General features: G+C 43.4%; 1 protein-coding gene across 12 annotated transcripts in view; it reads left to right on the top strand.

The window, feature by feature from the left end:
• The window catches only part of BIN1 (bridging integrator 1), a 617822-nt gene that overhangs the window by 355754 nt on the left and 244596 nt on the right, over nt 1–17472 (top strand). For all 12 annotated transcript variants that reach the window (XM_078682096.1, XM_078682097.1, XM_078682098.1 and 9 more), the window contains exon 6: nt 8548–8655. In XM_078682096.1, the coding sequence (XP_078538222.1) occupies nt 8548–8655 (108 nt within the window). The remainder of the gene's footprint in view (nt 1–8547; nt 8656–17472) is intronic.

Here is a 17472-nt window from a genome sequence, read left to right as displayed (position 1 = left end):
CAAAAGCTGTAGAAAAAATCTATTAATGCCACATAAACATATATCCTTTGTATTGAATTATACTTTTTCCGCTATGAGTTTCAACATACATATGTTATCAAGTGTACAGTGTTTCTTTCTAAAACCTGCTTGTTCAATCAGGAGAATGATTTCCTCTTCAACTCACCCCTTAGGGTGCTCTAAGATACTCTTGACAATATTTTCCCTACTGCATCCAGTAATGCTATTTGGCGATAGTTGATTGGAAGATATCTTGGACTCTTTTAATACAAGGGGATTAAGATGCTTCCAGACCAGGAAAGAGTGGTAACACCATACTGATAACAGTGGGCAAACAGGGGAGTAAAGTAAGAAGCCCACAACAAAGCCTCCCTTTGTAGTAATGGGCACTTCGTCCTGGCCCATTGCCCCAGAATATCAAATTCCCTTAATGTCCATAATTTCGTTCATAGAGGAAGCACTGTATACTGGGGAGGAAGGGAATGCAATAAAAGGATAATGCGGCCACACTGAATGAACATTGTCAGAATAGAGATCTTCCAGATACACTCTCCAAACTGCTTCAATTATAAGAACAGGGAGGGACTTAATCTGGAGCCGCAGCTCTCAGAAATAATTTCCCAATTATTTTTGTCATCCTTGCGAGAGGCTGCTTCTTTTAGCTGTACCCAATTATAGTCTTCCTTTCTTTTCTTCAAGGAGCATTTTTTCCCATCTCTTTTCCTTTTCAGGAGATAGATTAATGCACTTCGTTCAGCGCTAAAAGACCGACATTGAAGCCTCACTAATCTATTTATCTCCCTGTTTAAAACAATAACCGGATTAGGATGTGGCCTCTGGTCGAAGGGTAAATTAGTTGAGTTACAGGCAGAGAGCAAGGATTTTAGACCAATTCCATGCTATGTTATTGGATCAAGGAAAAAAAGCTGTAGATCTTCTAATAGTGCTGTAAACGATTCTTTTAATTTTGCAGATGCTTTTGCATTCCAATAAATTCCTGCATTAGGTCTTGTGAATCCCACAGATATAGCTTTAACATTCTAAGTTCCTACCTCCATTAGAGGTCATTTCTATCAGACAAGAGATCACCTTAGGATCACTATAGAGTTTATCCATGACTTCCATATGTGAGAACATAGTGAACATTTGACCTCTTTCCTGCAAATTTCTGCTATTTGTGAAACCCCTTCTACTTTCTCTTCTCCCATACTCACCTGAAACCTTGGTGTTTAAACCTTGCATGACCTCTAACTTTAACAAGGGATCAAACACCCTGTATGTCTCTGCCCACCCCTCTATTCAAAACTTAACTACTAAATTCCCCGGCCATTTTCCCAGTCCCTAATGTTGCCACCTGTCACTTTTTGACACAGGCGGTTTGGATGCTTGCTGATTTGTTTAGGGCAGGTGGAACATGTGCTCCGGTGAGATATCAGTTAAGTCCTTGGCTGGATACATTTGTGCCCTGGACGATTGGGACTGACAATGTGTTGGAGCCTGGAAAAGCATTCGTTTTTCGCAGATTCTGGCATGAAAAAAGGTTGCAACCCTGTCAAATATCTTTATTTCAATCCCATGTAGACTTCCCCATGTCTTTATCTTATAGGTCCTTACCACTTTCATCATCTCTAGCACATGGATCACCTGGTCCTTCACCTCACCCTAGCTTTCCACTCTTGGGTCGCCTGATTTGCTTCTTGTTGTTTTTAGCCCATTCTTCTTCTTGCCTGGATCCTCTGGGATTGCACCTTGATGTACCAGTCCTCACAAGAGTCTCTGTTTCAATACTTTGCTCAACCTGCACATGCCCGATTCTGTGGTGACTCGTACCACTCCATGCTAACCCTGCCAAAATCTTTTGCGCCCTTCCTTTCTTAGCCTTCTTAGCCTTCCTGGCCTAGATGTTCTGATCTTTCACCATGCCTCACCTCTCATGCAAAGGTGGGATGATTTGCTACTCCACCTCCCTTGCCAGAATTCAGGGGCTGTACATCCAGCTCCACTGGTCCCAAAGCAAATGCAAACTGGGCCTACTCCAGTGATATAACTTCTACTGAAGTAATTTAACAGTGTAGAACTCTAATTTAGATACAGTCTGCATCTTGTGTATCAATCCACATCACTCATCAGAGTTTCAGTTTTCCCTTTTTGCTAGTTCATTGTTTTCATACTTTGTTCATTGACCCCTTTTGATGTGGCTGAAAGTAAAGGTGGGTACTGGGGGTGATCCTGAGAGGAGTGATAAGAGATGTTTCTCTCACTATATCGGCGGTCTGAGAAAATAGTGAGAGCAGACATCCTCTAGGTACTGTGTCACTCATTTAATTTAAATTATTTGTTCATCAATTTATTAAAAACATATCAAAAAGAATAATTAACAATAAATGTAAAATTAAAATAGAAAGAGGTTATAATGTATACTGGCAGCCTTCGATTGTGACTGTAAACCTAATGTTTTAAAGCTGCTTATGAGTCCTGGTCCCTTAGAAAATAAAACAATGACATTAAGATAATAAACTGTAAGTGTTGACCCAAGCAAAGGTGCCTAGGAAATTTAGAATTAACTTTTGATTAAATGCACTCTGCTCTAGACCTTGCTGTCACTATTTGTTGAAAACCTAGAGGAATCTCATGAACCTGTAGTTCAAGATGTGATTGTCTGGACTTATGCCCAAAATTAATGCCTGGGGGCAGGCTCGTATCCCTCTTGAGATAAATGCTGCTCTCAATGAAGATCTTCTTAGGTCAAGTAAGACTGGACAAATACAGACAAGGTGAAGTAGATCCACTTTCTGTGACCGGCAGAGCCCTCCTTTGATTTCTTTTGATGTCTGATACGCCAGGGGGGGAAACACGCCAAGGCAGAGAATACAAACTTGTTGCTTCATGTGTGCTGCACGTTTGGTTGAAGTGTAAAGCCAATTTAATCTACTTATAACAGTTGACTAGCATTCACGCTGTAGTGTCTTGCGAGTTAAAAATGACTGAATCCTTTTGGCGCCTGATAAATTCCATAGAACTGTGACCTAATACATTGAGTGTATAGCCGTAAAGGCTGCTTTAAAGCATTGATTTCGCAGTTACACGAAGATGAATAAAGTCGTGTGATACTAAGCTCCGTGTGTGACGTAGTCATTGGCTTGCACCCTGGTTGGAAAGATGCTACAAATGACGATGAGATGGGGGATAAGTAACCCAAAGAATGACAGTGCTGTCTCAGAGTTCGCCGTGGTCCAGGCAAACTGCTTGTGAATACGTGTGCTGACGTCGAAGTACAGAATTGAAAGCTGAATGCATGTGGAGTCAAAGAAAAGTTCCAGCCTTTGTGAGCCAGTTAAAAATGAACACATTCACAGAAAATCTACACATCGTTGGTCAAGAATCTGTTGGTCAGGCCATATGCGAAGGTACCATGCGACTACCCAACATAGAGCCATAACAAGTACAGAGTGATAATGCTGCGAATAAAAGTGCTGCCAAACCGAGATAAACCTGGTGTCAAAAAGTACAAAGCGACAGCCAAGAGCTGCGATTATGAGTGCTGAGAGGCAGAGATCAACTAGGAGTAAGCAAGTGCATAGAGACACCAGAAGCAAAGCAGCTTAGATGGAAGAAACCATTGTTTGCTTACTAGAAGTAATTAAAGAGAGCCCACATCGCAAGGTATCTAAAAGAATGAGCTAGAAACCGTGGCCGGAAAACTGCCATGTTCCACCTCATTAAGTTCCACATTGGTGTACAATGCTTCCGCTTTCTTGAAACCACTATTTTCATTCGATACCACCAAAAAGCCAAATATTGACGACTGATGGATTAAGTGGAGAGAGACATTCGGAGATTTCATTGATGCACTTGGAGAGACTGATAACAAAAAGATTCTCAAAAATCTTGCTGGGATGGCGTTAAGGAAGTCATAAAAGAAAATGCCATGAACTGACGAAGAAATCACAAACTGTCAGAATAATAAAACCTTGAATCTCAAGTCCAATCTAATACCAGATGTTGACTATGAAAGATCTTTTTTCAGTCAAGATTGTCAAAATTGGCAAAACAATCAATTAATTTGTTGAAAGGTTTGCCTCACTCATCAAACACTGTAAGTTCAATTAATTTATGATGAAGAAGCTAAACTTCTCAGGGCCATTGATGTACGCTTGTCCGATTTCATTCAGAAGGCAAATGCTGAGAGAAACTCTGACTCTTTAGCAAGTGTTAATGCTGGTAGGCCTCAGGAGCTTGCTGAAAGACAAGTTGCTGACATGGAGGTCGGAGGTGCCCAGAATGAATCAGTCATGGTTGTGAAAAGCAAGTTAAAGCAAGAGACTCAAGGACACATTGTGATGAGTACACATAAAAAAAGTTATGTTTTAGATGTGGATTTTCATTTCCACACAACGACCTAAGTCCTACCATTGAACAGATATGTAAGGGTTGTGGAAAGAAGAACCATTTTGTGACAATTTGCAAAGCAAAGGGAAAAACAAGTGTGTCAGTGTGAAGACCTAATAGCCACTGGAACGTTCCAGAAGCAAGGTTCAACACACCCACAAAGCCCAGCAGAGACATCTGGTACGACAAATTGACACTGAACAAAGTTGATTGTCATCTTAATCCTCATCAAACAGTTCATCCGTATCAGTATCAAGTGAAGATGGTTGTGCCATGTTGTTGTTTACTTCAGAACAGTGTGAATGTTGATTGGCTGCATGTGAAAAAATGTCATTCAAAGAAAAGTCGACATGCCAAGGCACCAAAGTCATTCAAATAATGCCCAAAAATTACACTGAAATTAAATTGTTGTTGATACCTTTTATCATCGACCGTGGTGCATCAAAAAACATTATGCCGAGGAGAAATTTAATGAATTGCATTCCTTTCTACAACGTATGCAGTTGAAAACCAAAGTGTGCACAGGGGCTGCATCCAACACCCTTCAACTCCAGATTTATTTGTAGCGATTATAAAACACAAGAAAATGAAGGTGCAAGCACCCATCTCAGTTCTTCAAGGGGCAGTATCAAGTGCCTGTCGACTCAGCTTCAGTACAGCTTCTGATCTGGGTCTGAATTCCATGAGCTATACCATGAATTCTCACCATGAAATATTAAGTCAGTTTCCTTCATTGTTTCATGGTTTGGGAAAGCTTAAGATTATGAAAGTAAAGTTGCATATTAATGAGGACATCTGTCCTGTTGCTCAAAAACGTAGGCAAATTACTTTTTATTTACACGAGGCTGTTGAAAAATCACTTGATTTCTTACTTAAGCATGATATCATTGAGCGTTCCAATGGTCCAGCGACATGTATTTCTCCCTTTGTGGTGGAGCCCAAAGAGGAAAGTGAAGGAGCGGTACGCATATGTGTTGACATGCGTCAGGCAAACAAGGCAATTATACGTGAACAACATTCAGGTTCACACATTGCTGACCTAATGCAAAGAAATGGTGCAAGGTCGTCTCTCGTCTTGATTTAAATAAAGGTTATCATCAGTTGGACCTTGAAGATTGTAGGTACATTACAACCTTTTCTACACTTTGGTCTGTTTCAATACAAAAGACTGTTTCAAGAAGAAATTTGACGGATCATACAGCTTGTCATTATTGCGTTCAATTACAGTGATGTCCTATTGGTTTTTGGAACTACCCAAAAAGAACACGATAAACCTTTTACACAAGAGTGTTTACTTGCCGAAGCAATTTTGACTTTCAATGCTGACAAATGCGAGTTCCATAAGATAAAGCAAAAATTCTGTGGCCATATCTTTTCTGATGGGGGTATGACACCAGATCCTACTGAAGTACAAGTGCTGTCAAATGCTGATCCCACACAAGAGGTTTCTATGGTGTATTCATGTCTTTGAATGTCCAGTTACTGTTCTATATATTTTCAAGATGTTGCCACTGTAAGCACTCCATTGAAAGAGGTGATGAAAAAGAATGTTTGATTTCAGTGGTCACATGAATGTGACAACCGTTTTAAGAAAATCAAACCAGCCATTGAGAATGCTACTGAAATGACTTACTTAAATCCGAAACTTTATACAGAGGTTGTTATTGATGCTAGCCCAGTTGGGTTTGGTGGTATCCTTGCACAGCGAGCACCCGCTCGAAGGCATATTGTTGTTTGCAAGTAGGAGTTTGTCCCAACGAGAGGGTGTTTACTCACAACCTGAAAACGAAGGTTTAGCCGTGCTATTGGCTTGTGAACACCTGCATGTATTTCTGTACGTAAAGCCTTTTACTCTGGTAGCTGATCATTAAGCTTAACTGACAATATTTGGTAATCAAAAGGCCAAGATGCCTCCTCGCATTAAACGTTGGGTACTATGACATCAAGAGTACAAATATGTATGACATTGCATCATCTAGGTAAGAATCATAACCCTGCTTACTACTTTTCCAGAGTGCCCATTCAAGGCCATGGCACTCCATCTTAGTCAATTGAAGCTTATATCCACTTCATCATAAAATCAAACACACCAACTGCCATTATTTTTGCCCAGATAATCACTGCCATAAGCCACGATAGTGACTTGCTAAAGTTGAAGGAGGTAATTGTACATCAGTAGTGTAACCAGCAAACTCAACCTCTCACCAGTGAAGGTGAATATCAAAAATACAGAAATGTCAAAAGTTAACTATCCATAACTCGAGAGAGTTATGTTGCGAGGGTCAAGAATCTTGGTTACACAGAGTATAAAACAGAAAATTATTGAAATGGCCCACAAAGGACCTAGGGGAATCTTTGCCACAAAACAAGCTCTCCGAAACAGTCTGACTTCCATATCTAGACGAGGGAGTTTAGAAGGAATTAAAGGCGTGACATCTATGCAACTGCCTATCTATAAAAACTATTCAACACACCCTAAACATGTCAGAACTCCCAAAGCATGCAAGGGAGAGAATAGCCATTGACTTTTTCAGTCCACTCAACAATGGACATCACCTGATTGTCATTGTGGACAAATATTCACGATTTTCATTAATTGAGGATTTCTCATCCTTTACTCAAGAATGAGGCGTTGAGAGACTGGATGGCATCTTTACGACATGGGATGTTCTAGCCATCCAATCTGACCTTGGCTGCCTTTTAATAGTCTGGAGTTCAAAGACTTCTTAGCGCATCCGAGTATAAATCATCAAAAGAACAGTCCTTTGTGGCTGCTGGCCAACGGACTGTTTGAAAGATGTACAGTACACTAAACAAAGGTGCAGCGTTCTACCCTTGAGAAGCTCAGTTTATAAACTGTGTTAAACTCTCATTTGAGAGCTGAACATTCAACACCTCACTCGACCACAGGTAAAAGTCTGGCAACATTGATGTTCGGGAGAGCAGTGACAACCAACATACTCCAGTGGATAAATCCGAGAGAAAGAGATAAAAATGCAAGTTGTACGAAGGACTTGGTTCAGAAACAAAAGATGAAAGCATATGCTGACTAAAGCCAGCATGCAAGTAACATTGTCTCCCAGAGAGGAGGCAGAGTGCCCCTGTGCCTAATTTATAAAATAAGTGCCAGGGCCCTGACCAGGAGGATACTGCAGCTTGCACCACCAATCTCCCTAGTCATCGCTGCTTAAACAACCAGTAATCATCTCTCTCACCTGCAAGTGCGACAGTTCAGTTTATTCCAGGCCCCCAAATCTAAAGGAATGGCTGGGAGGCAGGTATTCGTACTTTTTAATGTATATTTTATTCATAAACAACTGTTCTGCTCATCTCTAAATTAGATGAGTAGTGCCACCATGTGGCAGACTGTCATAAGAGCAGTATTGACCATTAAGTGCCAATGCCAGTGCCCAGCACCCAGCACCGGAAACCACTGGCTCAAATTAAGCAGTGGAGTGCTCGCACGTAAAATGCAGAAAAGAAAATCCGATGCTCCCTTTGATGCAGCACCTTTCCAAGTGGTGTCGACCAAAGGACACATGGTGACTGCCCAGCGCCCTGGAAACTCTATTGCCAGAGACTCTTCTCACTTTCAGCATTTGGTTCATGATTCATCAGATCTTCATGGTGAAGGGAAGCCTGATTCTGAAACACCAGTGAATGCTGCCGCATTTTCACCATCCCAGCAGATCTTGGATCATGATGGTGATAGGTCTCAACTTCACACGTCACGGTCAGTTTGAACAGTTCTAGCACCAAAGACATTACTTAAAGAGATTTAAATATATATATATATATGTGTATTTCTTTTGTAAAATTGGTAAGTTTTCATTTAATAGAGGAGATGTTAACTTGTGAGTTAACAATAACGGAACTCTTTTGGCTTATGATGAACTCAGTAGAGCTATAATGTAATGAATTGAGTGTATTGCAGTGAAGGCTGCTTTTAAATGTTGAGTTCGCAGTTGCATGTAAACAAATAAAGACTTGTGATACCATGTGCTGTGTGTGACATTGTCACTAGCGGGTACGTTGGCTGGGAAGACGCTACACACACATGGGCTCTTTTTATCAGGACCAACTTGCCCTCGATCAGAAATTGCCTCTTTGCGCTATGCTATGTTACTTACTCATCTCCCCTGCTGCTTTCCTTCGCAGTCTCGCATTGCTAAACGGGGACGCAAGCTGGTGGATTACGACAGCGCGAGGCATCACTTTGAGTCCCTGCAGAGTGCGAAGAAGAAAGACGAAGCCAAAATTGCAAAGGTAAGGAATCTGAACTTGAAACATTGTTAGATGACTATGATGCTTATGGGAGAATATGGGGACTGTTGGGAGATTATGAAACCTCTTTGTATGCCAACCCAGGACTGTTTCTGTTTTGATTTTTTTTTTTTATTACAGCATGAAAGTATCTTAAATGAGCAGTAGTGTGAGAAAAGTTACTGAAACTGAGCCGTGAGGTTAGAGGGAATGTAGGCATTTGAAGAAGTTGCACCGTGGTCTTCAGAGGGGTAAATTGAGGAAATTGAATAAAACCATCACAGGGCACCAGTGGGAAGAAAGTCTGCAGGGGCCTCTCTCAAGAAAAGCAGGCAGACTGGTTAAGAGAGCTCTGCTAGAAGGGAGAGAAACTGATTGAGGTCCTTGCACAGGAAAAGAGTGTTGCTCGGTATTCTTGTAAAGTCCAGCAGATGAACTAAGGGCAGTGGGCCTTCAAGATGCAGTGCTAGGTTTGATGAGGTGCATGGGGACGGCGAGACTACTAGGCATTAACTTGTGCTGAGTCACTGTAGTCAAGACCATGCAGTGCTGTCCAGAGGGCGGGGGGCTGATTAATATTGTTGGCCGACTGATATGGGGTTACTGTTCATGGCCTTCCCCCTCGTTGGTCAACACCAGAACCTGAAGAGTAGGGTGCCTAAAAGAATACAATGTGAAGGTGAGGTCAGGTGTACGACAGAGCCCCCGGGCAAAGTATGTGAGAAGGAGCAAGATGGTGGATAGGTGCGCTGAGCTCTGGCGGCTGAGTACAAGGCGTCCCTTGATGCTGGAGGGCTCAGGGTGACCCCAGAGGCGATCAGCAGCATCGAGCGAGGAGAGAAAAGGAGAGGACTGACAGGAGCATGGAGGCGAGGAGGAAGCCACGGGGACCTTAGGAGCTACAGGGGCAGGAGGCCGAAAAGGGGTGGGGTTGGTGTAAGTACGTACCATGACTGGGAGAGAGATGAAAGCACACATGTGGGGACGAGGTAACGCGCAAGAGTTGGGGGAGGGGGGCATAAGCTTAGTAGCAACTGAACACGCAACCGAATACACGGGGAGAAAGTAGGGGCCTGGGTATGAGTAGCAGTTCAAGAGTGAGAACAGTAGAGAGCCTTATTTTGCAGTGGCAACCAACCGATTCCGCGGCAGATGCGTTCACTGAAATGAAATGCAACCACACGTGGACTCGAGGGCCTCCTTGGACATGCAGCCCAGTACAACCCCGGAGGGTGAAGACGTGCGCTGCATAACTGAAATCAGTATGCCACTCCTGCACCGCATGTGCTGGAAGAATTAGCCCCACCCCCGAAATTTTTTCTTAGCCCCCACACCCCGAAAGTTGGCTCTAGTTGCGCCTCTGTATGTGGGTGCATCACATCGGTGTAAGCATCTCAGCGCTCCAGTCAGACAGAAGTTTACTTTTTCGAAAGCTCCTCACACACACAAGCACTGGAAGACAACTGGAAGACACGTATAGAGAATGTGTGGGAAATGCACGTAAATAAAACACAATCGTAAAAAATAAAATAATGCTTTTTAGGCCTCTATCCATATGGGGTAATTATACCCAAGCTATTTAAAAAGAAAAATGATCTCGTTATCTTAAGTTTTATTTGCTCCTCGGGGGCAGAAGTCTCCAGTTTTCAGTGCATTTTGCTAGACAGATGTAACCAAGGCAACTGATTCACTCGGCATCTCTGCACCCGTAAAACCCCGATAATTATACCGTTTCTCCTAGTCGGGGGTGGGATGCAGACAAGCTGCCACCAGCAACTGCTCTCTGCTGCCAGTATGGAGGCGACCAGTTGTCCAACAATAATGATTACAGATTTTCTATTGGCTACTGTTATCCTGCAGTTATATAATCTTGCTGTCCCTATAGCTTGGTTCTCTGTCTCTCCCTCTCTCCTTCCCTACCCCCCCCCCCCACAAAGTTTAAAGTGGAGTTAATGTTTGCTTTGGTTTGTACCCCTCCGTGTATGTTTAAAAAAGCTCAGATATTCAATTAAAAACCACACAGTTAAAGGGCAGTTGTTTACAATTTGAACTGGAAAAAAACGTTGAAATTTGCAAGTTGTAGTTCGTGCCACAATTTATAACTCGCACAATAGCCCTGCAAACCATAACTCTCATGCCTCATGCAATGGCCATGATCTCACCCTGATTGCGATGAGAAATGTTGTAAATGATCTTTCAGATGTGGTTATATATCACAGCACTGTCAGCACTCGGAAAGAGACTACTATGAGTGTACTGTTATTTACGGGTTTGAATATGTGTTTTTATTTCATTACATTTAGATTTTTGGTGCTCCTTTCTATTGGTGTGAGTATAGTGAGGGCATAAGCATTGTATTATGTGTGTGGGATTCCTCCTCTTCTTCACTTGTTGCCGCTTTCTCCGCTGCCCACCTCCGGCCACCGTCTGAGACTGGTAGGAAGCAGGTTTCAGCATTGCCTCAAGGGCTGGCATGAGATGACTTCAGACCTGTGTCCTCACGTCTGGGGGTAGGATGGAGGTTTGGAGAAGGCCGATAGCGCCTCCTTCCACTGCTAAGGAGTGATGTAGAAACGTTTCCGGATGCAGTAGGGCACCTTCCGAGATTCAAAAGGTGACAAAGTATCCACCAGAAAGAGAGTTACCAAAGCTAACTTTGAGAACCTTAACACTTTTGCAGCGGAGCTTATGTTAGTCCGCCTGCAGCATGCCCAATACAGTACCGGGTCTAGAGTGCAAGTAGGTAACCAAGGGTGATGTTGTGATCCCTCTGGCTAGGAAATGAAAAACAGGTTTTGTGCTTTATTCCTAGCTAACCGTTGAAAGTTAAATCAACGCTCAGCTGCAGTTATTTCATTCTGCTCACAGATCCTCTAACTTTTCTAAAATAGATTACCAACCAATAAGTTGCTCATGAGAGCACTCAAGAAACCGAGGAACCAGCTCCAGAAACTTTGGAATCATGCGACCAGAACTGTGGCTCGCTTGTTTCATTTCCATTACGTCTTCCCACCCCCTTCATACCCTTGACTGGCTTTCCATTAGTGAACAGTGTTCTGAACGTTGGTAAAGGAATCTATGATGACGTTCCGCTGGCTTTTACAACGCAGGGAATCACAATGCGGTATAACAACCGCGTTGTGATAACGCATACCATTACTCCGCAAGTCGGAACAACGACTTGCGGAGGGGGGCGCTGGATGTTGAAATAGTATAATTTACTATTCCAACTCCAGTCTGTGCGGACACTAGGGAAGGTGTTGGATTTTAAATCCAACACCCCCCTCCGCAAGTCGTTGTTCCGACTTGCGGAGTAATGGTATGCGGTATCACAGCGCGGTCGTTGTAACGACTGCGTTGTGATTCCCTGTGTTGTAAAAGTTTCGGGGTAAATGTTGTTTACCTTGGTAAAGTTGCACAAGTTTTTGCATTGCGAAGGTCCTCGGTGCTAAACTAACCTCATTTCTTTGTGTTCTCCTGGCAAAGACTCTCTGTTTGTGGAGGCCAGCCTTGCATGTGTCCGCCCATTTAGGAGGAAATCATTTGGTATCCGAGTTCTGGCCACAGACAATAATGCGAAAATAGTGGCGTGACCTTCCCTTCTGTTTTGTTGGACAACAGATCTGAACTTATTTCAAAGATACTAAAATTCACACTCTTTCCTGCCTTCTAGACTCGATGTGCCAGTTTCTTAACTGTTTACACCTTTATTATTTATTATAATGAGGAAGATAGTGTTTTTATTTATATAGTGTTCACCCCACTCTGCCATTTCACTAGTATCCAATCTAATAATCTATTTACGGAGTTGCAAAGGATGGAAGGCACATGATTTGTAGATTATTAGCAAGTGTCAGTATGAAGCAGTAACTCAAGCCTTCTCCTGTGCACCGGAGGTTTCGGAGCACAGACAGAGCAGAAGCTGCAATAGATGATTTGATGTTTCATTAACTCCTGACTTCTCATCCGTGCACGTTGTTGCCCATTGTTGCGCCTGCTGAGGTCCTTTCGCACTACTGGCTCCTGACTCCACATTGAAGGTGTATATCCAAAAGTCTGTTTCTATCTTATTTTATTTAAGGTGCCGAATACTCAAGACTTTTATTTGTAACCCTGGTTTAGTGGAATGGCACAATGTGTAATCTTGGGCAGATGACTTCATTTATACTTATGATTATGTCCCTTCCTCACTTGAATTTTAGGCCTGTATTGGGAGATGTCGATTGTTTATGGAACCTCAAACTGCAAATTGAAGAATTTTTTCCGCTTTTGGCCAACGTTTCAACCAGAAATTCACTTCTGTTGACAATAGAGCCTAAAACTAGCACATTAGCCACGTATGTTATGTCATGAGTAAAGGGATCTGTCACCCTCAAGGCTTTCTTCTCAATGTAAATTTAGCAACGGGGATCCCGAGAGGACTCCAAAACAGGATTGTAGATGAAAACTACAGAAGAAATGTTCACTTTTCCAGTCTTGTACTTGATGACATTTGATTAACAGGACATTTTCTTTAAAAAAGAGATTGTTCCTCACATGTATTGCTGTAGCTGTACATTCTCTGCATATATTCCTGCCATTCAGGGTCCGGCTCAGACGTGTTCAAGTTGTTTTTCTTCATCTTGAAGTTGTATTTCTTCTAAGAAATCTTTAGTCCTGAAGTATCTGACTCCTCCCTCAGTTGGCAATTTGGATAGTACTAACCCCATGTTAGATGTATTTTTTTTTCTGCCATTGCCTTCGGACGTGTACTGGTCATGGCTCAGTGTTTGGTGACTTAGCTCTCTTTCTTTTGGGGCAACCAGTCGTTTTTACTTCAGCATCAGTGGAAAAAACCCTTTGTTCTCTGGACGCTGTACCACAGACACATCTCTCATCTACGCCTAATCCCCGGGGCCTTGAACCCTTACCTTGGCTCTGCACGCCTTGCCTCGAGGACTTTGTCTCAGAGACTGTGTGCAGAGTAATGGGGTGGGCACACTGCCAGTACTGCCCCCGCACCATGCGAAATTGCCATGGACCGACCATGAGGTGTGCAAAATCCCCCCCCAAAATCACCACCATCACGATGACACCACATGTAAGGTCTACCTCGCCTTCCGGTGGAAGTAGGCATTTCAGTACTGACAGGAGTAAAGATGGGCACATCAGAGAATGCAGAGCCAGGACGACAATCACAACATCTTCGGGGAACACAATGACAAAGGTCAAAAAGCTTGCCTTTTTTGGTCCAGCCGGAGGCATCCTTCTACTCTGAATCTGAGGAGGGAAAACACTAGGCCCTCAGTGCCTCTTAGCTACTGGGGATCCCAGATAAAGACTTCAATCAGGAGTTTGGTTGACAAAGAGCCACCTATCTGGCCTCCATAACAGACTTTTGTTGAGCCAGAGCTCTGCCCTTAAGGGGGTCGGGTGTTGAGTCCTTACACTAAGACGCAGACCTATGGGCAACCAATGCCTTCAGCCTCTAGTCGGCATTGATTGAACGCTTCGGAGCCGCCAACGCTCCTCAAGACAGCACTGACCCCTCTTGGCCCTCGAGCCTGAAAATGCTGCACATGCCTTGGGACCCCTTGAATCGGGGTGAGGCCTTAAATGCTGGCATTTAAGTGAACATCAGCACTGATGCCGCTTTCTATGTCGAAGACTTCATTGGTTTCGAGAGCACACTCCGCGCTAAAGGCGCCTTCCATGGCAGGGTCAGAGGAGTTGGAGCAACCCACTCTCCAGTGTCTAGAGGGGGAGTTGGATGCCGGACAGAAGCTGCTTTTCATTCATCCGTAGAGAGGCAAGATCTTGAAGCTGCCTCCTACACCAACAGAGCATTTGTCTCTGAAGAGGAAGCTTACTTTTGAGGAAAGACTTGCTGTAAAGCTTCCTCCAGCTCCCAAGCACAAGAGGTGTAAGGACAGGAACACTAGCCCCCTTCAGTTCATCCCCACCTGTTCCTCCTCCTCCACCAACACCACCACTGCCATACGTATTGCATCTTCCATATTCGCCAGAGGGTTCCTCCCACTCCTCTTACAGGGAAGGAAGCCCACTACATCCTGCTTGACCCCCTAGATCCTACTTAAGACCCAGTGGATGACTACAGTATCAATCCCCCTGGAGATCCTGACCTGGATAATTATCTGGTTAGGGCATCTGCCCCAGGCAATACCACAGTGTATCATGAGGTGATGCAGCGTGACACCTTTCATAAGATGGACATGCATGTCCTCCACTAGGATGATGACTAGCTCATGGAGATGCTGTCCAAGACACAAAGCCCAATGTAGTTCCTCAGCATATTGAAGGGTATCTTAAAATCTATTCCAGACACCTTCACAATACTTGTAAATGGGCGGCTGGTAACTCCCCAGTTGAAGACCAAATTTAAACCATCTCCTAACAACCAACCAAGGGGTCATGTTCCTTGTAATCCAAACTGTGTGAAAGTGATCAACAGCTCAGGCTACAGCTATGCTCCCCTGCCCGACAAGGAGGCAAGAAAATTGAGCTTCAGGGAAAAGGGGTAGCAGTGCAGGTAGGTGGCCGCCCACTGGAGAATCCTAAACTCTATTTGCCTGCTATCCTGGTACAATAGGGCGCATTGGAGTGAAATGCAGGAGCTCTTCAAGCACCTCCCAAATGAGCATCGGAAAAGAGGGAGCAGTTGATTTAGGACGGTTTGATCATCTAGAATGCCATCATTTGCTGTGCCCTGGAAGTCCTTGCCACCCCAGCCTGAGGAATCAATACTAGTAACCTAGTAAGACATCATGCCTGACTCCATGTCTCCAGTTTTAGACCTGAAGTCCAAAAGCATCTGCTCAGCCTGCTCTTTGATGGCCAAACACCCCTTCGGCGTGCAGGTTGACCATATGCTGGAAAAGATTAACAACTTCAAGGACACTGCCAAAGCAAAGGGTTCCCTTCAAACATCTACGCCTAGGGGCTCCTCTTGGAGGCAACACTACAGGGCAGTCTCCAAGACTTCCTCCACAGACCCTTCTTCCCTCATCCAAGACAGCAGCAGGCCCACCTCCAACAGTCACCACATGGGCACTTTAGGGCTGCCTACAAAGGCAACAAGGGCAGGGCAAAAGAAGTTCGAGCAAGGGGACCTCCGCCTATGAACAGTGACTATCATCACCTTCCGCCTGCTAACGTGGGATTTCTGGTCTATTGCTGTTAATCCAGATCCCAATTCAGGTCGACTAAATTGTTGGTACCTGTCATTGAGTAAAAGGCAATCCACTACTAGGTTAATCAAAAAAGAACTTACACCACTCTAAAGAACCACTTACCACTGGAAAAGGTTTAAAAGTTTATTATAAAACCAAAGCTATCTGGAGATACAAGCACCTCAGAATGAGGTTCAAAAGATAAACAGGTGTCAAGATAAACATAAAATCTCTAAATGCTCGTAGTCGACAGAATAGAATTACTAAGATCAGCTCAAAGGTCATTAAAGTTGCGAGAATAGCTACGAGTTGCAACTTTAGAGTCATTTACAGAAAGGAAAATACAGGTTAGTCTGTCCCTACACTGGACTAAGTGACATCCCTACTTAACAAGATCTTTACCTAAAAAGGTGTCAGCTGTGGTGACTTCCAAAGAAGATCACACACTTCCCTTAGTCTTTGTCTCAAAGTCGAAGTCTTGCAGTTCCCTATCTGCCTACCCATCCGCTCTCTTAGGTTCCTCAGATCGTCTGCTCTAACTCCACCCCGGGGTGCTGTCCCTAATACAAAATCACTTTTCCAATAGGAACGCCCCTGGAGACGCCTCTCACGTGGTGTAGATTCTGGCGGCAAATTCCATGCTGGTACTCCTCGGGACCCTTCGTTAAAGTTGACCTTGCTTCCCAGGCTTCTCTCCGGCAAGACGGTACCCCCTAGAAATTCCTGAAGACTCCTACAGGCCGGTGCCTGGCGTCTCTTGAACAAAGCCTATTCATCATTTTCCTGATTAGGCCCCCCTCGCACCTGCAAAAGACACTTTTTCTATATAGGCCCCAAATTCCGGCCTCCACCATATCTTGAAGTCGTAAACTATGTAACAGGATTTACAGTTAGTGTCTAGCACGACTTTTCTCTAACGAGCACATACAGATCAAAGAAGCAACTTTATCTATTCAGGCCTGCTAAGATTACATGAAACGGGCCTCTGCCATATGCACATTTAATTTCTTTGTTTAAACAGTATTCTAACTAACACACATTACTATAATGTAACACATCTATTTAAAACATTTCAATTCTATGATTAATAATACTTTGCAGTAAAATGACATTAGAATCCAAGTTACTTAAAAGTGTAGCAGCATCTTTTGTTTCTTGTGTAATGCCATGTGGCCTACACATTTCCATGGTTTGCAGAATTACATTTCTTTTTCACACAGCCCCATAACGTGAGACTCTAACATCATTCTAACATTTCTACAAATCTCTACATTAGTTTTTCACACTGATATATGTATCCCTATTCTAATAAAGCACTCAAATATATATTTTCACTCTATAAGTTGACACTCTTGCATATTCTATACTAAACCAATACAACGTGCTTGTAAATATGGTGCACTTCTACATTTTTCAGATTTGTGCTCTCTCACGCCCATACAACATCTGTCAGTAACCGGTTTCCAGATTTCTGGCCCGCTGGCAGGAAATTACTTTAGACAGGTGGGTATTAGCTATGGTCCCCTACATCTACTGCCTCGAACTTCTCACGCTCTCACCCAACATCCCACTCAAAACACCTGTCTTCTAGAGGACTGGGTGCAAGTGCTCCTGCTTTAATCTATCTTTACTCCTCTTTCTTGAGCTGTTT

This window comes from Lissotriton helveticus, chromosome 3_1, assembly GCF_964261635.1.
Source record: "Lissotriton helveticus chromosome 3_1, aLisHel1.1, whole genome shotgun sequence".
In the NCBI taxonomy this organism is placed as follows: Eukaryota; Metazoa; Chordata; class Amphibia; order Caudata; family Salamandridae; genus Lissotriton; species Lissotriton helveticus.
Note: the sequence above shows the minus strand (reverse complement) of the source record. Positions and strands in the feature narration are given on the sequence as shown.